Source organism: Piliocolobus tephrosceles, chromosome 17 (genome assembly GCF_002776525.5).
Source record: "Piliocolobus tephrosceles isolate RC106 chromosome 17, ASM277652v3, whole genome shotgun sequence".
NCBI lineage: Eukaryota > Metazoa > Chordata > Mammalia > Primates > Cercopithecidae > Piliocolobus > Piliocolobus tephrosceles.
This window is the reverse complement of record NC_045450.1, coordinates 62,115,630-62,139,490: the sequence shown is the minus strand read 5'-3', so window position 1 is coordinate 62,139,490 and position 23,861 is coordinate 62,115,630. Positions and strand designations below refer to the sequence as shown.

The 23,861-nt window shown below is 42.4% G+C and overlaps 1 protein-coding gene across 2 annotated transcripts in view; it reads left to right on the top strand.

Annotated features, from left to right (window-relative positions):
- The first annotated feature begins 1,364 nt into the window (after positions 1-1,364).
- The window catches only part of ADAMTS18 (ADAM metallopeptidase with thrombospondin type 1 motif 18), a 153,670-nt gene continuing 131,173 nt past the window's right edge, over positions 1,365-23,861 (top strand). Inside the window, exons 1-3 of one of the 2 annotated variants that reach the window (XM_023226866.3) lie at positions 1,365-1,875; positions 1,976-2,063; positions 4,876-5,192. In XM_023226866.3, coding sequence (XP_023082634.2) covers positions 1,786-1,875; positions 1,976-2,063; positions 4,876-5,192 — 495 coding nt within the window. In that variant the 5' untranslated portion in view covers positions 1,365-1,785. The remainder of the gene's footprint in view (positions 1,876-1,975; positions 2,064-4,875; positions 5,193-23,861) is intronic. The other variant, XM_023226867.3, reaches the window with a different exon arrangement.

Sequence of the window (23,861 nt, the reverse complement as noted above, 5' to 3'; positions counted from 1 at the left end):
CTCCACTGCCACTACCCTGGTCCCAGCAAGACACTGTCATTGTGCCCCTTCATGCCAGCAACAGTTGCCTGGTTTGTTTCTGGCCCTGCTTCAGCGTGTCCAATCCCTACCCTTGCTCAAAAAATGATTCACTTTTTTTTTTTTTTTTTTTTATTGGACATGATGTTGCCTCCTACACATACACAAACCCCCATTCATTGAAATTTAATGACTTCCAACGTGCTTCGCCCCAGCTTACAAGGTCCAGCTGACCCAGCAACTGCTGTATTTGCTTCTTCCTCTGGTCTGTAACAGTTTTCACGTGGCAATCACTTAACTACCTGGAGACCTTCACTTCTGCTGTGCCCCCTGACCTAACATGCAAGATCCTACTCCCCTCTTCCCTCCTAAAACCGATCCACTCTCTGGCCTTATTTAAGTGTCAGCTCCTAAGAAATGCCTTGCACGTGTTTGTATGTGTGTGTGTGTATAGACATCTAAATTAGATTCTGCTGCCATCTAATTTAGGAGACAATAATTTTCCTTTTTAGTATTTGTGTTCATTTTGCTTCTAGTACTGTTGTCGAGCTATCCAATCAGATTCGTTTCCACTGGCCCGTGAGAATGTATTTTGTTCACCTCTGCAAACAGGGATCAAAGGATCCAATAAATGTCTTGAGTAAATGAACAGGCACACAGCAAACTGGATGCACATTCCTGGTGATGGCGTGCACTGTTTGTTATAACTGATTTCTGTGGGTTTGGGTATCTGGGGCCAAGATTCAATCTCGAAGAGTGGGAAGCGCGGTCACCGTGAGAAGAGAGGGAGAGATCCGGGAGAAGAGGGAGGCCCCTGCGTGCCATGAGTTTTTACATGCTGCAGACAGTGACAGGCTCATTGTTCTGGTCCTCCCGGCTGCCTCAGATTTGCTGACTCTGGGAAGCTAGGTTAGCTTGTGCGCATCTGAGCCTCCTCTTCCTCATCTTTATCAAGGAATGAATAATTCCCACCTGAAAAGCGTAGGGCCTGAGGCAAATGCGATACAGCAGGGGATAGCTCCCAGCGCTTAGGAGGTGTCGAGGACACTATCTTGACTCTTTGCCAGAAGAGTTGAAAATGAGAAGTCTGCACAGGCAGCGAAGAAGTCGTGCCACTCACCTGTGCCTTTCCTCTTCTGAACTCATCTCCCCAGTGCGCTTAAATTACGTTTTCCAAGCCTGACCCTGGGCGCTCCCCTCCTTCTCACGGCTGTCGGTCCTCCCTCCCCATCACTCCCACCCAGCCTCCCCGCCCCCTTCACCCCCTCCCTCGGAGTTGGAGCCGGGAATCCCACGCCCTTGCACCAGCCCGGGGGCTCGGACGAGCCCGGGAGCCGCTGGTCGCCAATCACCGCGCGGTGGAGAGGCGGGCGCTCGGCTCCGGCGCGCTGGGGGAGCCAGCTGGCGCTGCTTTCCCTGTAGCCTCAGACGCTCACACCGACACAGACAGACTCACAGACGGGCGGGCAGGCACCGACAGAGTCTCCCAGCCGTTTGCGCTCCAGTCCCGGCCCAGGGAGTCCCCCGCACCCCCTGGGGAGCCGCAAAGGGCAGCTCAGCAGGCCAGCGCCGGGAGAAGGGAGGGCGCGCAGGCAGCCGGAGGAGGGGAGGTCCCAGCGCGCCTCCGCTGCGATGTGAACGGCGGCGGCTCTCACCTGGAGCCGCACCTGGGGCGGCGAGCTCCGGGGCCGCGGAGAGAATGCTCGCCGCCCGTGCCCTCCGCCTGCAGCGTCTGGCCACCCGCAGCCGCCGCGCCCGCACCTGACCATGGAGTGCGCCCTCCTGCTCGCGTGCGCCCTCCCGGCCGCGGGTTCGGGCCCGCCGAGCGGCCCAGCGGGACTGGGGCGCGTGGCCAAGGCAGGTGCCGCCGAGCGGAGCTCCGAGAGAGGGTGGCAGAGGGCACCCGACGCCAGCCCCACCGCTCCCCTCACGCGCGATGTCACCTTTTCTTTTGCAGGCGCTCCAGCTGTGCTGCCTCTGCTGTGCGTCGGTCGCCGCGGCCTTAACCAGTGACAGCAGCAGCGGCGCCAGCGGATTAAATGATGGTTCGTATTTGCCCCCCACCCCCAAGAAGGGCCTTTCGCAGCACTTTGTCCCTTCCTTCCCCCCAAAACAGAAAAGATGGAAAAGTGCACCCCCTAACCTGGCAGGTGTGCGCTGTCTTGGAAATGGTTCCTGTTTGGAGAGAGGGGAAGGTTGGCAAGGACTGAACTTATCAAAAGAATCAATGCCTCAAGCTGCAAGTCACATAAAAGAAAATAGTCTCCCTCCTTCACAGGTGGCTTGTTAAGAAAGAAAAAAAAACTTCAGTGAGAAATTCTAAGGGAGGTGGACATTAACTGAGGAATTACTTATTTCCTCCCTCTCCTAACTCTTGGTGGAGGAAGCTAACTCTTAGTGGGAGATGAAAGAATGTGAGCCTCTTTCCTCTCTCCATCTTTCCTCATTTCTCTCTCCACTTTTGTTCCTTTTCTATTCTCTTCTTTTTTCTTTCCTTTTTGCTTCCCTTGTTTCACGGATGCCTAAGGCTGCTTTTAGAGAGAGGAAAGCAGGTGACCTGAGGTCTCTGAGTCCTTTATCTATCTTTTCTGACGTTGCGCAGCCACAAACTTCCTAGAACATCCCTCACTTCTGTCATTTATTAACTTCCCAGTGGCGCCCAGAGGGAAATCCTTGTTTTGATTGTTTCCCATCAGCTACAGGAGAACAGCTGATTCCTGACGCAAGGCGTCTCTCAAAACCTTACTGTTCAACCTGGATTCTTTAGAATTCTGTAAATTTTAGTTTTGCAAGGTTATCTCCTTTTCTTGTCAGGGTAAAGAGGTCATAATGGGGAGTGGGGCAGGATGGAGTCATGGAGAAGGGATTCACCTTTTGTCCAACAGAGAGGCTGTAGTTTCTAAAACCACCCCTCATTCTTATATCAGGATCAGACAGCTGGAGGCCACGTCCGACCCAGCCACCACTTTGTAAAGACCTCACCCTTACTCAGCTCCTGAAGTGATCAGTCAGAGATCACTCTTTACAGGGGACACTGACTGCCCTTCTTCCATGAAAGACTGAATGTAAGCAGTAGCCTGTTATTCTCCCCTTGGAAACAAGCTGGTAGCAGGTGTCTGGGGGACCTTGATGGCTGATTCCATAGAAGGCCGGCTGGATAACGTTCCTACAGAGCCTTCCAAGTAAGAGCAGGCAGAGTTTCAGATAATTTGGGACAAGACGGTGAGAAACACACTTCTGCATATGTCAGGAAGCATTTTCATAGTTAAGTTTTAGTTTGACAGGAGGAGGAGGTAGACTTTCTCTAAGAACTTGGACATAATCAAGAGCCAAAGCCCTTTAAAGCAATATATCATATTTTTAAGAGAAGAAAAATATTGTATGTCTGGCTCAGATTTTCAAGGTTAAGAGAAGGGAAAAACTCCCCCCCCCCCATTATTTTAAAATATGTGTGTCAATTTTATAGCATTTTTAGTCAAAGGATGAAGTCAAGAAAAATGGGAGTGGGAGGACATAAAGAATATAAAAATGAAAGCTGCCCAAGGAGTAAGAGTCACAGATGGTTCATAAACAGAAGAATATTATTGTCTATTGGGGAGAATTTTTTTTTTTAATGTGAACCTAATTAGGCCATCACTCATTGATCCTTGGTAGCTACTGGGGCTCCACTTTTCCTTAATTTGTTTGTTTGTTTGTTTTGGAGGAAGGGGAAGGTTGTTGACTGTTTAAGGGAAAGGAAAATTCTTCTTCCTTTTCCTACTCCAGCATCCGGGGACCCAAGTGACTCAAACACACCTCATCGTTACTCAACATCTTTCTAAACACTTTCCAAAGTAGTTTCCCATTCTGTGCCTCGGAAGTGGCAAAGTGGAGTGTTTTTAATGTGCAGAGGGCATATTCCAAATCATTTTGTGGGATGATGCTTTTCAGCTTCAATGTTTGGTGAAAGAAAACACTGTGCTGGCTTTGCTTTTCAAATAGCAAATTGTGTTTTAGCTCCTCCTCTTTGGAACATTCAGCAATTAGTGCTGCTCTAGGGAGCAATGGTGAATGTAGTTTTAAACATGCCTTTCCAGGCATTCCAGGTGTCCCCTGATATGCCACTCCCCCACCAACATGCCTGAGCAGTTTTATCCATCAGACTATATAGGAGGGTTCTGACAATTTTGAGGCATTTTTGTGCATGTGCTGTATTTTATGCTTACAATTAAATGGGATCATCCCTGTGAAAGCTCACAGTAAAATGCTAAGAGTGATACAAGTACCAGAGTTTTCTTTTCACAAATAATATTGGAAATACGAAAATGCTCTTGCTTGTTAATGATCTGAGATATCATCTGAAGCTACTCCACACTGTGAGTTAGGACTTGAAGTGTAAACTCTGCCTCTGCCAAAATGCTCCCGATTCAGTTTAAGCACAGATAAATTAACCTCCTTGAAGAAAAATTCCTCATTTTGTAGTTTTATATTCATTAACTTTATCTTCCAAAAAATTAAATTTTATCTATATGCATGACCCTGTGGCCAATATATTAAAAGATCCAGACCATTAAACATCAAAAGAACATTCTAAATCTCTCTCCAGACAAGAGGCGTTACATTTTTCCATGGACATCCATGAAATTCATGAAAATCATGATTGGCTTTCAGGCACCTATAGAAATGTCTATGGCAGAGTTAATTGTAGAGACAGGTCTTCTGCTTCCTGTGCTGCTCTGAATTAGATTTGATCTAGGTGCAAGGCAACAGGAACAAAGATATCTTTGAGTTTTGTGTTGCTCTTTGCCAGCCTGCTGGAAAGTGACCATTTGGAATTGTGGGCTCTGGGTGCTGACAGCTAAACTTTTCCCATTGCAGATTATGTCTTTGTCACACCAGTGGAAGTAGACTCAGCCGGGTCATATATTTCACACGACATTTTGCACAACGGCAGGAAAAAGCGATCAGCGCAGAATGCCAGAAGCTCCCTGCACTACCGATTTTCAGCATTTGGACAGGAACTGCACTTAGAACTTAAGCCCTCGGCGATTTTGAGCAGTCACTTTATTGTCCAGGTACTTGGAAAAGATGGTGCTTCAGAGACTCAGAAACCCGAGGTGCAGCAGTGCTTCTATCAGGGATTTATCAGAAATGACAGCTCCTCCTCTGTCGCTGTGTCTACGTGTGCTGGCTTGGTAAGTTCACCCCAGTCTGAGTTGAGTTCCCTCTCTCGTGTTTTGTGTAACTTGAGTGAACAGATGTCTGCAATGTAAGTGCTCTTCCAGCCAACTCCACACATTCACACTGTCAGCCTTGATACTTCTAATATTCTCAATTGAATTAATCTAATCTGCTCCCAGAAAAAGAAAATATAATAGAACTTTAATTACCATTTAGAACATTCTTTTGATGTTTAATGGTCTGGGACTTTTCATTCTCCATGTTTGAGATGATCCCCAAGGAAATTAACTTGATGGATGCCATTCGCTTTGTAATGTCCTGGGAGACCAGGCATTCTATAAATCTAACAAGCTGTGTGCGTCTACATGGCTTTGAAATGGGAAAACTGTATTTCAATGCAAAATTGCATTCAGCAGCCCTGGTAAGATCAACCTTCACTTTGCTAAAGGGAGGCCCTTTGTTTTCTTTGAACTAATCTGTTGCTGGTGTCCTGCTCACATAAGATATCCTTTTAGAATGTGCTGTGCTGTGTTCCTGGGCTGGCAGGATTCAATGTGGCATCCAGGGAAGCAGAACCTTTTAAAAGCATTTGGGACAAGCGTTATTTCCTGCCTATGTAATCCTCATCTGCTGAGCACCAGGCCAAGAATATCATTGTAAATGATACTCTTCTCAGGATTCAAATATACGAGGTGGTAAATGTTGTTCTGGGTTGATTTCATTCTGTGTTGTGATTGAGAAGCGTCCTGAATTGACAGAAGAGTTGGTGTGTGTTGAGACACATGGCAATTATGCTCTGACATGGCCAGAAGAAGGAAAATGTGAGAAAACCCAGCTGAGAATGTAGTTAGTAATGTACATGGTACATCATGGCACAAAGCAAGATGTGGCTTGGGTGCGGGTGAATGAGGACTCCCATGTTCTTCATTAGTTGAAACTTTCAGTTACTTTTTAAATTTTTTCCCCCTATTTTGGCCTGAAATTTAGCTAAAACCTCTCTTTACAACCACAATCATGGTATTCTTTCTTTGGTCTATTTAAAATGATGAACGTGGCTCACCAATGACCTACATATTATAACATGGTTACATGCCCCTGTGTATGCACACATGACTGTATCTTGGTTTTCTGTTTTTTTTTTTTTTTTTTTTTTTTTTTTGTGGCAGATCTCCTGGTCTTCATTTAGCATCCTCTCTGTATTTCTCTTTCTCCTGTCTATTCCAGTATCCTAAAGGAGGAGTTTACACAACCCACCATATCGGCTTAAACTATCTCATTCCACATACCAGTAGTTAAAAGCAGTCTGCCCAGGTTCTAATTCTCACACCAGCATTTACTCGTAGGACCCTGGACTCATTATTTAACTCTGTGTTAAGTAGAGTTAACTATGCCTTAGTTTCTTTATTTCTAAGATGGGAATAACAAGAGTTTACATCACAGGGCAGTGGGGATTCAATGACTTCTTATGTGGAAAGTGCTATAGCAGTTCCTGGCAGGGATAATTGCCCTATAGCTGTTTCATTTTCAGCAAAACAGCCTCCTCATGTTTAGCACTCTCAGGACTCCACTCTGTGAGTGATGGGAAATCTGATCAGTTGTCTCATATTAATAATCTCATGGTAATAGATTAATATTATCAAAATTTTACATGAGTAGAATCATAAATTTTTCTGTATGAAGATTTCACAATGCTTTTTTCCATTTTTTTTTTTTAAACTTTTAGGTTCAGGGGTATAAGTGAAGGTTTGTTACATAGGTGAACTCATGTCACAGGGGTTTGTTGTACAGATTATTTCATCACCCAGATATTAAGCCCAGTACCCAATGGTTATCTTTTCTGTTGCTCTCTCTTCTACCACCCTCCACCCCCAAGTAGACCACAGTGTCTGTTGTTCCCTTCTTTGCATTCTTGAGTTCTCATCATTTAGCTCCCACGTATAAGTGAGAACGTGTGATTTGAATTTCTGTTCCTGCTTTAGTTTGCTAATAATAATAGCCTTCCTCTCCATCCATGTTCCTGGAAAAGACCTGATCTCGTTTATTTTTATGGCTGCATAGTATTCCATGGTGTCTGTGTACCACATTTTCTTCATCCAGTCCATCATTGATGGGCATTTAGGTTGATTCCATGTCTTTGCTATTGTGAATAGTGCAGCAATAAACATTCACGTGCATGTGTCTTTATGTTAGAATGGTTTCTGTTCATCCCATACCTAGTAATGGCATTGCTGGGTCGAATGGTAGTTCTGCTTTTAGCTCTTCAAAAAATTACCATACTCCTTTCCACAGTGGTTGAACTAATTTACACCCCTACCAACAGTTTGGGGCTAGTATGACTGAACATTCTTATATATGCATTTTGATGAACTTATGGACACATTCTGTTGGACACATGCCTAAGAATAAAGCTGTTGAGGCACGGAGTATGTATAAATTGAGTATTCCCATATCTGAAATGTTCAGGACCAGAAGGGTTATGGATTTTCAATTTGGGGAGGATTTTGGAATATTTGCAGAATATATTCTGGTTGAGCGTCTCTAATGCAAAAATCTGAAATGCTCCAATAAGCATTTTCTTTGAGTGTCATATCAGTACTCAAAAGTTTCAGATTTTGGAGCATTTCAGATTTCAAACTTTTGGATTGAGGTGCTCAACCTGTATATGTTCAGCTTTAGTGAGCACTGACAAGCAGCTTTTCAAAGTGGTTGTGCTAATGTCAACTCGCATCACCAGTGTGTGAGAGTTCCAGTTGCTCCAAATCCTCCTGAACATTTAATATTGCCTATTTTTCCATTTTAGCTGTTCTGATTGATAGGTGTGAAGTAGTACCACATTATGGGTGTAGTTTGCATTGTTCTGATGGTTAATGCAATTGAATGCATTTTTTTTGTTTACATTTTCTTGTAGACATTGCTCAGCTTCTTTGGCTAATCAGGGGTTCATAAGTCCTCTAAAGTTAATTAGCAACTATAGTAATGGATTCAGAATAGTAGATTCAGGAGTTCAGAAAAGGAACAAGCCTTTAACAGGCTTGTTGGAGAGACTCATCGAGTTAACATGCCAGGAGAGACAGCCACTCTTCTTCCATTAATACAGAGACTGAGAAGAGATGAATGAGACTGGGAGATGAAACTTCTTCACCTGAAATGTATATATCAGTGTTTCTCTGAGTGGGGCCAGACCACTGGCCTTAGGATCCGTTTGGATGTGGTAGCAATTTTCTCGTGTGCATGCAGTGTATATTAGGAAAGCAATACCACCTTTAAATGATTTGACAAAGTACTAATGGGAATCTACCATTATCTTGACTGCTAGAGAGGTCCCCAAAGAAAGTGAAAAATGGTAGAATGGTTATAATAGTGAATACATATGTACATACATACATATAAGCAGACATGCATGCATAGATACTCCAGCTAAAATTTTCCTAGCAGAGAATTTGTCTTAATAATTCAGAATTAACCTGTTTAAAATATTTGTAATAATTTCTTAAAATGCACTCACCTCCTCAGCCAACTCACAGGTCTCACTTTATTCCAGAGTTGTAGTGGTTGTTACTTACTTGGAATAATTCATGAAACAGGGTTGCACACTTCCCGGAGTAAATATTGCCTACTGTTATGTTTAGAGATGATAGTTTTAAAATTTTTGAATGCTTTTATACATGCAACCTAGAAAAGGTCACCCCTGTCTTCTATACCAAGTGGCCTTATAATCTGTGAAGGTACTGGGATTTGTAGCCTTTGTCCCAGAACCTCAGAGGTACAGATTAACCTAATCTCATCGTGATCTGCCATGTCTGTCTTTTCTGCTATATCCAGCCTCCCTCTGACTAGCACAGGGATGAGAAAGTCATTATATCCAGCAAGCCATGACCTTGTTGAAGACTCTTCATCTTGCCATTCAACCACAGTCTTACAATTTTTACCTGTATTTTTAAATTTTGTCTTCCAACAGAACAAACTTGCATCTTTCTTCCTATGTACTAAGAGTTCTAAGAAATTTTGCTGCTCAAAAATAGTCTGTCTTAGTGATCCTTTTTGTCAGGACAGTGATTATCAGAGTGTGATCAACTATGACAGCTTCACCTGAAGGGTTGGAAATGTGAATTTCTTTGTCTACAACAGAAGCTCGGGGAGGCTGGGCACAGGAAAGTGTATTTTTAATTCTCCAAATGATTCCGATGCATACAAATATCTGAGAACCACTTAGTGAAAATGCTTGTGTTTTTGGAACTTGTTAGAAAGACACATTGATTCATCCGTTTTTATTGTTATTTTTTAGAGACAGGGTCTTACTCTGTCATCTGGGCTTGAGTACAGCGGTATCATCATGGCTCACTGGAACCTCAACTTCCTAGGCTTAAGCAATCCTCCCAACTCAGCCCCCCAAGTAGCTGGGACTACAGGCACGTACCACCACACCCAGCCAATTTTTGTAGAGGCGAGGTTTTCCATGTTGCCCAGGCTGGCCTCGAACTTTTGGGCTCAAGCAATCTTCCTGCCTCAGCCTCCCAAAGTGCTGGAATTACCAGGTTTGAGCCACCACCCCCCACCCCCCATCCTTTTTTCATTCGACAACTATTAGCCTCTAGTGTGTCAGGCACTGTTGAGAGCATGGTGGATGAAGCTTACCAACAAGATGGATGTTAGATCCAGGCTATAGAGGTTACAATCTAGGGGAGAGGATGAAGCAATACTTTTAGACCCGGAAACTGCGAATTTTATTGTGAACCAAGCTGTGACTCAACCCTGGAAGAAGGAGTTTACAGAGTGTGGTTTTAGAAAAGTGGGGAGCTGGTCAAGTAATTGCCAAAATGCCACCTCTCTGAGCTGTACAATGCATATTAGCACATTGACAAGTCAGAAATGTCTTATACTAAAGACACCTGTTTAACTCTGTTCATACCTAGAGTTTCCCTAACTTCTTTGGTCAATGAATTTTTTTTTTTCCCCCAAGGAGCATCTCTTCACAGTCTGGTGGTAACATGAAAAACATCAATGCAATGGTTCCCAAAAGAGATACTATAATATTATGTATTAATTTTTATCTGTTAAGAGATGCTCCAGGAATAAGTGCTTTATGGTCATACAAGTTAGGGAAAATTTAGTGATTTAAAGGAAGCTAAACAACTTTAACATATTTCATACGTTTTAATGCACTAATATTCATTTTAAAGTGCCAAAAGATGGGATTTCCATACTAATTTGACCACTCCTCCCCACCCCACCCCCCTTTTTTTTTGAGATAGATTCTCGCTCTGTTGCCCAGGCTGGAGTGCAGTGACATGATCTTGGCTCACTGCAACCTCTGTCTCCCGGATTCAAGCGATTCTCCTTCCTCAGCCTCCCAAGCAACTGGGATTACAGGCACCCACCACCACGCCCAGCTAAGTTTTTTGGTATTTTTAGTAGAGATGGGACTTCAGCATGTTGGCCAGGCTGGTCTTGAACTCCTGACCTCAGGTGATCCACCTGCCTCAGCCTCCCAAAGTGCTGGAATTACAGGTGTGAGTTACTGTGCCCGGCCCACTCCTCCTCTTTTTGAGTCACACTTCCATCAACACCTTGTACCAGTGTTCTGTGGTTCACCCTAAAACAGCAGTTCCTAAGTCTCATTATTTGTAATTGTACCTGACATGTGTTGCTGTTGGGGAAATGCACCCCTTGCTTAAGAAATTCTAAACCAAGCTCCATTCTTCATGTGAAGATTGAATGAAAATACATGCAAAAACTGTCACTCATATTGCGTTTCTGCTCAGCTTTGTAATACATGGGTGAGTTTACCATTGATGAATAACTTCAGTGAAGGCCCAGCTGGCAAGAGTAGTGGACTGCTTTGCTGTTTCTCTTGGATCTTCTGCCTGGTGTCTGATTACTATCCAGCCTTAGCACTGCATCTGCCACTCTGAGTGGAGTATGTACTGTGATCAAGGCTGCCATGAGAACCCCCTCCAGCCTCAATTCCTGATGCATCATCCAATTTTGTCACTCGGTTTCCCCTCGTTTCTCTTTTCTTTGTCCCCAACAATTAAACCGTAAGTGGCGTTTCTCCCCCATGGCTGGCTGCCCTAATGTCCCCATTGTATCTTTTTTTAGTGGTGGCCTTTTTTAGACTACAACTGCAGTGACCCATTCTCCAGAGAGCCTGGGTTCTTGCAGAACTTTGGAAGCAACTGGATTTCAATAGGCGGTAGGGACGCTTTGATCTCCCCCTTTCAAAAGTACTTTATGACTCAGAAAGCTCAGTCATTGAGTTGTCTGTTGCTGGTCACTGCCTGCCAAACAGTCTTTACAAAAGCTGATTTCCATTCATAAAAGGGCTGAAGTTGAATGACCTTCGTCCATGGCGGGCAGAAAGAAACTAGGCTCAGCTGCTTTGGAGGCTTTGGAGAGCCTTGTTAGTTAGTAGGGGTTTGTTGAATTACATATACCCCCTTGGAGCTTTTCGGTCACTTGAGAGGATCACGTGAAGTTAAGGATTACACTGGGTTGTATTTACGTGTTTTGTGAGACAGGCTAACTGAAATCAGTGATGTTTTCTTAGGCAATTACTCAATTCATTAAGAAAGGATAAAAAGTTTTTGTTTTGTTTTGGCTTCTCTCCTCTTAAGACATGATTTGTGAAGAGAATTATTTGCTCATAAGAAACTTGTAGCAAAATGCCAGATCAGACTCCTTTTTAAAAAGAATAGCCAAGGTTCTTGCCAGAGAGCAGGACCCCAAGGTGACTAAGGCCAGTTTGAGGGGTCTCACATGGGAGGCTGAAAGGCAAGTCCTTCCTGCCTATGCTGCCTGCCTTTTTTTTTTTTTTTTTTTTTTTTTTTTTTTGAGACAGAGTTTTTTTCTTACCACCCAGGCTAGAGTGCAGTGGCGTGATCTTGGCGCACTGCAACCTCCACCTCGCGGGGTCAAGCAATTCTCCTGCCTCAGCCTGCCCAGTAGCTAGGATTATAGGCATGCGCTGCCATGTCCGGCTAATTTTGTATTTTTAGGAGAAACGGGGTTTCTCCATGTTGGTCAGTCTGGTCTTGAACTCCCAACCTTAGGTGTTCCGCCCGCCTCGGCCTCCCAAAGTGCTGGGATTACAGGCGTGAGCCACCGCACCCGGCCTGCCTGCCTTTTTGGGTATGGCCACTAAGGCATCAGGCTCCCCAAGTCCTGTGATGTAAGTATTGGGCTTCCTTTATGCCTCTGGGCCTTGGTTTTCCCATCTGTAAAGCGGGAATGGTAATCCTCTGTTTCTCTCATAAGACTGTGAAGATTTATGAGTGCTGAGCTTGGTACTCAGTGGAAGCTCGGTGCTTTATTAGTCTTAACTTTGAACTAGGAGAAGGTCTGGGAAGGAAATGGCCATTGAACTCACCCACAACATACACACATATTCTCTCTTTCTCTCTCTCTGTTTTGTTTTGTTTTGTTTTGTTTTTGAGATGGAGTCTTGCTCTGTCGCCCAGGCTGGAGTGCAGTGGCGTGATCTCGGCTCACTGCAAGCTCCGCCTTCCGGGTTTGCGCCATTCTCCTGCCTCAGCCTCCCGAGTAGCTGGAACTACAGGCACCCACCACCAGGGCCAGCTAATTTTTGTATTTTTAGTAGAGATGGGGTTTCACCGTGTTAGCCAGGATGGTATCGATCTCCTGACCTTGTGATCTACCCATCTCGGCCTCCCAAAGTGCTGGGATTACAGGCGTGAGCCACCACACCCAACCCCTCTCTCTCTCTTTACCAGCTTCCACCCCTGTCTTGCCTTAAGGCCTTTTAAAGTTCAGCCCTGTCAGAACAGTAAATGAACACTTTGATACTGGCAATTCTCCTTGCGGGAATGTTTGGAGATCTTGTGAGAGGGGAAAGTAACCGCTACTTTATAAACTGAAGACATAAAATGAGAGAAAAAGAATCAAAGAGGGGTATCAACAAATAGATAATGATTGGCATCAATGCGTGTATGACGAAGCAGCATAGTGTAATGTCTTTGGGCTGTGACTCTGAAGTTCCATCTCTTGTCTTTGCTAGCTACATAACACAGGGAAAACTCTTTACCCTGGCTATGCTTTATTTCTTCAGTGATAAGTTGGGGATAATGATAGTACTTCTCCCATGAGGACTATGGATGCTTAATTGAAAGAAAAATATTCTATGTGCATAGTTACAATGATATTATTACTATATCATTACCACAACCAATATCATTACCTGGCACATAGTAATAATATGAGTTGTGATAATGATATACTACTAATTATCATTATTGCAGACCTTCCTTTGCAAAAGACTTTTCAGAATTGACTACTGACAGTTCTTACAACCCACAGGCAGAAAAGAGTTTCAGCCTAGATAAAAACACAACAGTTAATACTTATTAAGCACTCTGGCCATTGAGAAGTGATTCAGCTAAAACACACAGGGAGGCCTTTAGAATATTTAACTGCGAGTTGGCATTATAAGTAGTTAATGTCTGAGGTGTAGCAATCTTTTTAGTAAGGCTCTTTAAGAGGACCTGAGCACTTGAAAAAAATATATATGTATAGGTTCCACCTCTGAAAATTCAGTAGGTCCTGGGTGGAGCCTAGGGATTCAAGTTTAATAAAGGAAAGAGAAGCTTCACATATGGGGGACTCAGAGTCATTGTCCTCAAGGTGTCTGAACAGGACCTTCAGTGGAAAAGGGACTGTGTGAACCTCTCTGGGAGAGTTGTTTTTGCTTTGTGGAAAGCGTCACACCATGTAAGTGAGACTGTTAATGCACAGACTAGCATGATCTGGTCGGTATTCTAAGGAGAGAAGTGGGGTGGCTAGTGTGAATCAAAATGTAAAGTTTGTTCTTATTTATATATTATAAGACTTGCAGTTGTAAGTAGAAAACTCCATCTCAGGCTATGTTAAACATACAAAATATGCATTCTTTTTGGCTCTGGAATAATCTTCCTAATTCATCCTTTCCTTTCTGTATCCCTCCCTCTTTTCTTTCTTCTTTCCTTTCTTCCCTTCTCCTTTTTTCTCTCCTTCTTTTCCTGCCTCCCCACCTCCCTCCTTTCTTTGTCCCTCCTTTCCTTCCTCTTTTTCTTTCACCCTTCTCTCTTTTTCCCTCCCTCCCCCATCTCCCTGCATCTCTTCCTTCCTCCCTTGTACTAGGATTGGCTAGCTTTCAGCAAGGCTAGATCCAAGCTATCCAATGATGTCTCCACTGTTTTCTTTGTCTCGGCTCTTCTTGTTTCTGCTTGGCTTCCTTCTGCATGTGCGGCCACCTTAGATGAGGATTTCATCACTTCCTTGGGTACCTGGCGTCTCCTGTGACTTATTCAGCAATAACTCCACAGCTGGACCCTATATAATACCTGAGAAGTATGTGGGGCTGAGAGCTTTATATGGTTTCTCACTTATCGGCAAGCCTCAGAGGACCACACTAAGTTTGTCTCTGTATCCGAACAAGACTAAACCATATTTTTATTTATGGATTGATCTGTGAATTAATGCACAGAAGCAGGTCTGGAATGATGCATAGCAAACTGAAGGCTGCACAGTTTTCAGCTGGACACTCTTCATGAACTCAGAGCTTATTATTTCTGGAAGTTGTGTGTGTGGTTAAAACGTACACAAATTGCATTAGCCAAACATCTTTTTTGGTGGGGGAAGAGGGATTACTTAAAAACAATGTATATTTTGAAGTTTTTTTTTTTTTATTACTACCCATAGATCTATCTTATTTTTTTAATTCCTGCATATTTGTTTTCTTCTGATTAATGTTTATTTCCAGGATTTTGTTGGTGATGCTGCTGAAAATAACATGGAGATAGATGACTCTTCTTAGTTGCATGCAATTGTATGTTTTATGAGGAGGGTAGGGAGAGAGAGACCTACTTTGTGAAAAGCTGACACGTCAAATACATATGGGACATCAGCTATAGCCAGATATGGCTTGACAATATTGATGTTAGTCACCCAGTATCACCATCATTAATATCTTGATTTGTAACATGCAAAGTTACCGAGAACTCATTTCATCCTTGTTTTCCATGAGCCTAGGGCAGTGGTTTAGCATAGTTCTCTCCAGCAGACCTTATATGTTGGTGAAATTGCATGGTTTCCCACCATCAGCAATAAACAGTTTAAGAGAAAGGGGTACTGATAAATATCTGAAGTCTAAATATAAACAGGTCTAGTGATAGCACTAAGGCTTTCATGACCAAAAACATTTGCTTGGACTTTGTACATATCTCTGAACAAACCCAGGAGTTCCTCTTCAGTCACATCAAGTTTTTCCCATGAAAGCCCGTTCCCACGGGTTTCTATCCAATTACAGGGCAAAATACACTCAAATACCATAATACAAGTCTGGTGAGAGTGTTCTGTCTGGACAGCAACCTCACCTCTCCTGAAGGGATGCTTTTGATGTATCTAAGGATTTCGTTTTCAGTTGAATTCCTTTGATTGCTTATTCATGCTGCTGAGCTTGGGAATACTTTATCTGCCCTTATTACCACTACAAGTCAAGGGGGCATGCTTTCTAATATAAATTATATAGTGCACATCTCTAATTTACTACAAGTCAGCTATGTGCACACCCTTATTTGAGAGACGGCACTTGAAAGGGATTGAGATAAGCTGGTGAAAGGAGATTATCTTTCTGCTGATTTACCGAGTTCTCCTACAACAGAGTACTTTTTAGTGTCTATGGGTTCACCCTGTGATTTTGCAATTCCTCGTCTCCTTTTTCTATTTAACTTTGCCTCTTCTAGGAGGTAAATGAAGTGTTACTCAAAATTAATTTTCTGTGGGTAAATACTGCATGCAGTCTTTTTTTCCTCTTGCCTTAATTATTGAGTCTAAGTCTGTTTTATGCTGTGAAGAGACATAATGGAAAAAAACATTACCGCAGTGCACTTTCACTCTTTAAATATGCTAATAAATATCTCTACATCTTGTCACAGGGTTTTGCTTTTGTCATTGTTTTCCAGTAACATGCATTGAAGTAGGATGAATTCTAAACTTGTAAAAAATTTCTTTGGTATGTGAAACAACTAGTAATGTCTGTTTAATATTACATGTTTAACCTTGGTGTGTATGACTAGCACATAAGTCTAGAACGGTGATTCTTAGTGCACGGAGCTTTAAAAAACACAGATGCTTATGCTCAGGTCTCACCCCAGAACAATTAGAGCAGGATGTCTGAGGACGGGGCCCAAATGTCTGTGTTATTTTAAAGACTCCCCAGGGTAGTCCTAAAGCACAGTTAAGTTTGAGAAACCCTGGGCTAGGTAAATGTTGTGGGCTTTGGAGATGCAATCATCTTAGACATGCTGGTGTCATAGTTTAACATGGCAGGATGGTATGTTCAAATGTTAGTTATGTGATCTTGGAGAAATGACTTTTTGAAGACATATTATTTTGAAATAATTAGACTTACTAGTTGCTACATGTATACAGAGAGTTCCCACGTACCCTTCACTCACCTTTGGGAAATTATCGAATTGTCTAAGAATCTGGTTTTCTCGTCTGTAAAGTGGAGATGAAAAAAAAAAAAAAAAGGCTCCTAAGGGGTGTGTTGTGAGAATTGAGATAATGTGTCTAAAATGTAGGAGGTCAACGTCTTTTTTTTTTTTTTTTTTTTTAAATCTGAGACAGAGTGTCGCACTGTTGCCCGGGCTGGAGTGCAGTAGTGTGATGTTGGCTTACTGCAACCTCTGCCTCCTGGGTTCAAGCGATTCTTCTGCCTCAGCCTCCCGAGTAGTTGGGATTATAGGTGCCGCCACCATACCCAGCTAACTTTTTGTATTTTTAGTAGAGACAGGGTTTCACCATGTTGGCCAGGCTGGTCTCGAATTCCTGACCTCATGATTCATCTGCCTCCCAAAGTGCTGGGATTACAGGCATGAGTCACTGCACCTGGCGAGGTCAACTTCTAAGACAGCCCCCAAAATTGCTGGTTCCCAGTGCGCCAACACTTTCTCCAAGTATTTAGTCAATTTCTGGGAAGGAGTTTTCACAGATGTTACCATGACTGCAAATCGGTACAATTTAAGATAAGAAGATTTTCCAGGTAGGTCTGACCTAATTACATGATGCCTTTAAATTTGATTGGGTCTAGAGGTCAAAGAGAGGAGAAGAAGTCAGACAGGTTCATAGCTGGAGGGGTGTAGCATATGAGAAATTCTCCATTGTGGACTTTGGAGATGGAAGAGGCTATGTCACAAGGAACATGGGGCTCTAGGGGTGAGAAGGGGGTGTCAGAGAGCTGAGTGATGTCTAGCTGACAGCAGGGAAAGGGGGCTTCAGTCCTACAACCAGAGGGAAGTGAATTCTGCCAATGGCCTGAGTGAGCTTAGCAGTGGATTCTTTCTTGGAGCCTCCAAAAAGGAATGCAGCCTGGGTGATACCCTGAAGACCCTAAGCAGAAAATACAGTCACACTATACCCACACTTCAGACTTGTACAACTGTGAATTAATAATTTTTTTTTCCCCCTGAGATGGAGTCTTGCCCTGTCAACCAAGCTGGAGTGCAGTGGCACGATCTTGGCTCACTGCAATCTCCGCCCCTGGATTCAAGCAATTCTCCTGTCTCAGCCTCCTGAGTAGCTGGGAGTACAGGCTTCTGCCACCACACCCAGCTAATTTTTGTATTTTCAGTAGAGACGGGGTTTCACCCTGTTGGCCAAGCTGGTCTCGAACTCCTGACCTGGTGATCCACCTGCCTGGACCTCCCAAAGTGCTGGGATTACAGGCGTGAGCTGCCACACTCAGCCAATAATTGGGTGTTTTTAAGCTGCTGAATTTGTAGTGATTTGTTAAGCAGCGATAGAAAACAAATACAGAAAATATCTATAGTGCCCACTCTTTGGCGGGTGTTCACCAAATAGTCCCTTCCCTTTTCAGATTCATGGCCATCTTAAATTATCTTGTCAATGATTTGTAAGACAGTAAGCCCAAGGAGAGGAAGCAAGTTTTCTTAAATATTCACTATTTAAAATTGCTTAGGAAATTGTTATGTTTAGCACAGGGTTTGTCAATAGGGCATTCGTGATGTGTTCAGATGGATAATTCTTTCTTGGAGGAAGCTGTCTGGAGACATACTGGTTTGTTAGGATGGATAATTCTTTCTTATGCAGGGCATGTCTGTGCATTGTAGGAGGTTTAGCAGCATTCCAGGCTTCTCTACCCTTTAGATTCCAGTAGCAACCCCCAGTTATGTCAGCTAAAAATGTCTCCAGACAGAGCCTAGTATCTTTCCTGGGGGCACAGTTGTCCCCAGCTGAGAACTATTCATAGGGCACAATCACAAACTGTGTTCTTTACCATAGTGCATTTATACGAGTTTATTGTTTTTCAGGTAACCTGCTGTTTATTTCATTGTCATTATGAATAATGATTTCAGGTAATCTGTGTTTGAGGAACTTAGCTGGTGAGAATACGTATGAATGGTGTGTGGGGGCTGGGAGTCGATTGGATGGCAGCAGAATACCCATCTGGGAATGTTTTAAAAGATGTGTATTTGCTTTTGAATTTCACAGCATGACAACCCAGACTCCTGAAAATGACTGAATCTCTAAAGAAACAGAGATATATTTATAATAAAATTCACCCTTGCATTCTTATGAGGAAGGGGGCCTAACCACATGGATGTAGATTTGAAATGTGCATTCTGTTTCTAGGCTTTTGCAGTTGACCTAAGACCAAAGTTAAATGTCCTCTATATTCTCTTGACCTGTAAGAACAGGAGCGATGAGCTGTTCTGAAAATGAAATAAGGGGTGTTTCCTGTGTTTGTGAATGTGTGCTCTTGCCTGAGAACGTTGGAAAGGTTTATTAGGTTTTTCTTTCTATTGTATCTAGTTGGGCCACTTACTCTTTAGTTCTTTTAAAAATAGTCGCCATACTTGAAGAAGCAAAGACTCTTTTGTAATTGAATTGTAAGACATGGAACCTAATTCTCCCATCTGCATAGACTCACCAGCTGACCTAATCATTTAACCTCTCTCTGCCATCCCTTTGTTGAATAGACTTGTCAGGTAACAGTGAGTAGTACACTGGCATTTATATAATTAGTAGCATGTTCTAAATTTCTCAATATCTTTATAAAATACAAGGTAAGCAAAGGCTAAGTCACTTTGGTCTTGTGTTTCTAGCTGCCAGTAACTAACAACTTGACATTTCTTCTTCTTTTTCCCTCTGTGCCTTCCTCCATTCTTCCATCCATCCACCCACACACCCACTCACCTACCCACCCACCCACCTATCCTCCCATTCACACTTCTAAAACATTTTCCTCAGCCTACTATATGTCTTCACATTATGACAGACTATAAGAATACCAAAATGATTGATTCCTAAATTCTTGGACATTTCAATGTGAGGGTGAGGAATAATGGTGTCATAAGGATGCTGCAACAAAATTATTGTTATAGTTAAGGTACGTGTAAAGGACCATGGGAACACAAGTAAGTGATGAGACTAATTTGTCAAGGGCGAACAACGTAAGCAACTGAATCTTCCCTTCATAATATATAAATACCAGGTGATCTTATGCTCAAGGCCATGTAAACTTCATTACTCACAGATCAGTTAACGTGCCCATTTCTGACCACTTCTTACCACTGCTACCCTCACTGTTCTAAATCATTCTCATCTCTCACCTGGATTCCTGTAGCAGCTTCTTCTCTAATGACTCTTTCATCTCTTCTGTCTTTTTAGTCTATTCTTCTCATAGTGGCGAGATGACTTCATTTTCCTGTTATCTACCGGGAAATGGCTTTACATTGAGCATAGTATATATATCAGCCTGTTCTCATGCTGTTAAAAGACATACCTGAGACTGGGTAATTTATAAAGGAAAGAGGTTTAATGGACTCACAGTTCCACATGCCTGGGGAGTTCTCACAATCATGGCTGAAGGCAAAGAAGAAGCAAAGGCACATCTTACATGGTGGCAAGCAAGACCGCTTGTGCAGGGGAACTCCCATTTGTAAAACCATCAGATCTCCTGAGTCTTACTACCATGAGAACAGTATGGGGAAAACCACCCCTGTGATTCAGTTATCTCCAACTGGCCCTGCCCTTGATATATGGGGATTATTACAATTCAGGGTGATATTTGGGTGGAGACACAGCCCAACCATATCAGCATATAATCCAGATTTCTTACCGTGGCCTACAAAGCCCCTTGGACCTAGCTTCCTATCTCTTCCATTATTGTGCATGCCACCGAGCTCTTCTGCTGGGCTCCACTGCCTTTGAACATCCCCAGATATCCTGCTTCAGTGACTGCACTTGGAATGCTCTTCCCCCAAATATCCATCTGATACTTTCTTGCCTCAGTTCTCTATGCAAATACTGTCATTCCAGAATGATCTTCCCTGACACTCCCATCACTCCCCACCTCCCTTCTCTGCTATAATTTTCTTTGCATTATTTATTGCCCAGTGCTCGACTGACTTGTTTATTGCCTGGCATATTCTGCCTGCCCCCTTGAATATCAGCTCCATGAGGGCTGAGGCTTTATCTCTGCTGTTCACTGCTGTATTTCCAGTGGCTGGAATCATCCTTGGCAAATAATAGGCACTCAAAATAAACATTTGTTACATGAATGTATATAATTATCCAGGCAATTTAGAAATAGATAAATTATTTCTGTGTTTGAAATGCATCATACATTGGATATTTCTCATTTTTTCATCCATTGGGAAAAACATCAATGTTGTGTCTTTTCTATGGGGACTCAGAAATGACAGTGGGCCACCTATGATTTTTTTTTTCACCTGCCCAGCATTCATTACTCCAGTCATCTGATAACATTGAAGCTTTTCTTTAGGATCTACCCTCCCCACCTCTTCCTCAAGTCCATGCAGACTGTGGGGAGGTGACATGTTTTACATACTGACTAGTCAGAACATCAGATATCCTTGATCCACAGTAGTTGGTTCAGAAATAAACATGCAACAAAATCAGTGAAAGTGAAAATCAAATTCTGGGACACCTCGAGGTAACAAAGAGGATGGAAGATAATCCCAGGGTTGCTGGCAACCATTTTGCCCCCCTGAGAGTAGGTGGTCATAGTTGTGATATGCAAGTATGCCTGAAATTAAAGTACTGTGGGTCTTTTATGCATAAACCCATCTCCCCTTTTCTGTTAATCTAGTTTAACTTTACTTTCTTCTATTTTGAAATGAAAGTCCAAACTATGATAGAAATGAATGAGTTATAGACACTTTCTGCAGAGAGCTCCTAGTCTCATGGAGGAAACAGGCAAGCATAGTGCAATAAGCACATTGAGCATATACTGGCTGACAGGTAGATGCAACGGGCAATTTGCCTACACACTTCATGAATCAACATTTATTGAGTGCAATGCCCACAGCACAGAGTATTATGGCATCTAGCATTGTCAATATTTGTTCCTCACAGTGCGTCTTGGATACATTATTGGTCTTGTTGATTCACTACTTTCTGTGTCAGTTGTCTTGTTATTACTCACCTCTCTGTGTCTGCCAACAATAACTGCAGATGCGTTTAAAGTAGAAAATACAAGTGAGCGCATTATGTGCCTGTCAGTGAGCAGTTGGAGGGAGACAGGCTTCATGGTTGGCTTACAGGATGACCTCACCCTCTATAACCATTTTTAATTGATTTCTTTGATTTGTTTGGATGATGACATGTGGGGTAATGTTGTAAACCAAGAATTCTGATTGATGGATTACATTGCTCAACCTTCATATGCAGTTCATTTGTGTCTTTGAAGATGTTTATTTGAATGAATCTAATTTTAGTGTGCAGTAGATTTTTATTTTTAAATAATGACAACAGAAGTTTGTTTTTTCCCCCATGAAATCCCTTATTTCTTTTTTGTGATGTGTGGAACTCTACCACCTCTTTGCTTCAGGCTAGTGCTGTACAGTAGAACTATAATGCAAGTCAACCTATATAATTTTTAATTTTCTAGTAGCCATAGGAAAAAATAAAGCAAAAAGAAATAGGGAAAATTTATGTTAGTATTATATTTCAATTCAATACCTTAAAACTGGTATTTCAAAATATCATCTGCAAAAATTAATGAAATACTTTTATTTTTCATGTAAGTCTTCAGAGTCCAGTGTGCATTTTATACTTACTGCACTTACAGTTCAGGCTAGCCACATTTCAAGTGTCCAGTAATGGCTACTGTCTTGGGCAGTACAGGTATCGCCATCTCCTACCCTGAAGTTCCCTAACAGATACAGTGAAATCTAACAGGTAGAAGAATAGTCCCTTTGTGTTGACTGGTTTGCTAAAATTGTTTGTCTTCCAAACAGTAGTTTCAGAGAATGTACCGTTTTCAGCTGAATACTCTGGTGTGGACAGGTTGGTATTTTGGTTTGGAGGTACTTGGCCATTATATACTTACTTTGGTTCTATTTCTCTGCAGAGTTCTGGATAATATGCACCCATTATATGGGTCATATAGTTTCTATGCAGAAATTTCTATGTCATTATATTTCTTTAATTCTTTCGCCTGCCCAGCATTCATTACTCCAGTCATCTGAGTAATTGTACAGAAAACTGTACAATTCTGATAGCAAAAACTGAATATAAAATAAAGAGACTGAATTAAATGTTTCTTTTGAAGATAAGTGAAATAGGTCATGTTCTGAAAATTTTCAGAATGTACATGCTGATTTTCTTCTAATTATGTTTGGTTAAAACTTGCTAGTTTAATTAACTTTTGCTATTTTTTTCAAATGGAAACCTCTTTATGAAGTGTCAGCCTTATAGCTTGTTTTTGTAATAACTTTCTTAGTTATACTAAATAGCTATACTAAATAACATGTTTAAGTATACTATATAACATATGTAGAAAGCAAAGCAATTATAGTTTAAAAAATATCCGTGGTCGGGAAATTAAAACCCAGTGTCCCACTATTATAAATTTCCCTCCCTTATAGAGGGGTTGAGTGACAAAAATAATTCAGAGCAGTGGGCATTCGAAAACAAATTGGATCTGACTTGAGGTCACATTTAGTGTATCAGAAATTTTAGTTAACTGGTATTTCTACTCAAATGGATTTGAACAAATTTTACTTGCTGGTGGCAATGCTAGCACCAAAGCGGGCAATTTCCACAGAAAGGCAGGCTAAATCACCCCAGGAGTAAGATTTTTCTATGCTCTACTCCAGAGGTGGTTTCTTCCATAGCTGGAGAGTTAGAGCTTGTCTTTAGTTTTAATGTTTTATTCCCTTGCTGAGTCCTGGCTTCCGTAGGCCCAAAAAGTTCTCAGGAACACCTGAAATGAGGAGCCGTTAGTGTTTGTTCTACAGAAAGAATTCTCAGTTTAGGGAAATGGTAGTGGGTGCTCTTCAGGTGTGCCTTCCTTCTCTGTCTATTCTTGTTGCTAGAATGAGCATGAATGGGTGCATATTAGCCAGAATTCTGCATAGAAACAGAATCAACAAGTTCTTTTTTTTTACATATAAATATGTATGTGTGTGTGAGTGTGTAAAGAAATGCATTATAAAGGCCAGGCGTGGTGGCTCACGCTTGCCATCACAGAGCTTTCAAAGACGGAGGTGGGAGCATTGCTTGAAACCAGGAGTTCAAGACCAGCCTGGGAAACATAGTGAGATCCTGTGATATGGTTTGGCTGTATCCCCACCCAAATCTCATCTTGAACTGTAGCTCTAATTATTCTCGTGTGTTGTGGGAGGAACCTGGTGGGAGAT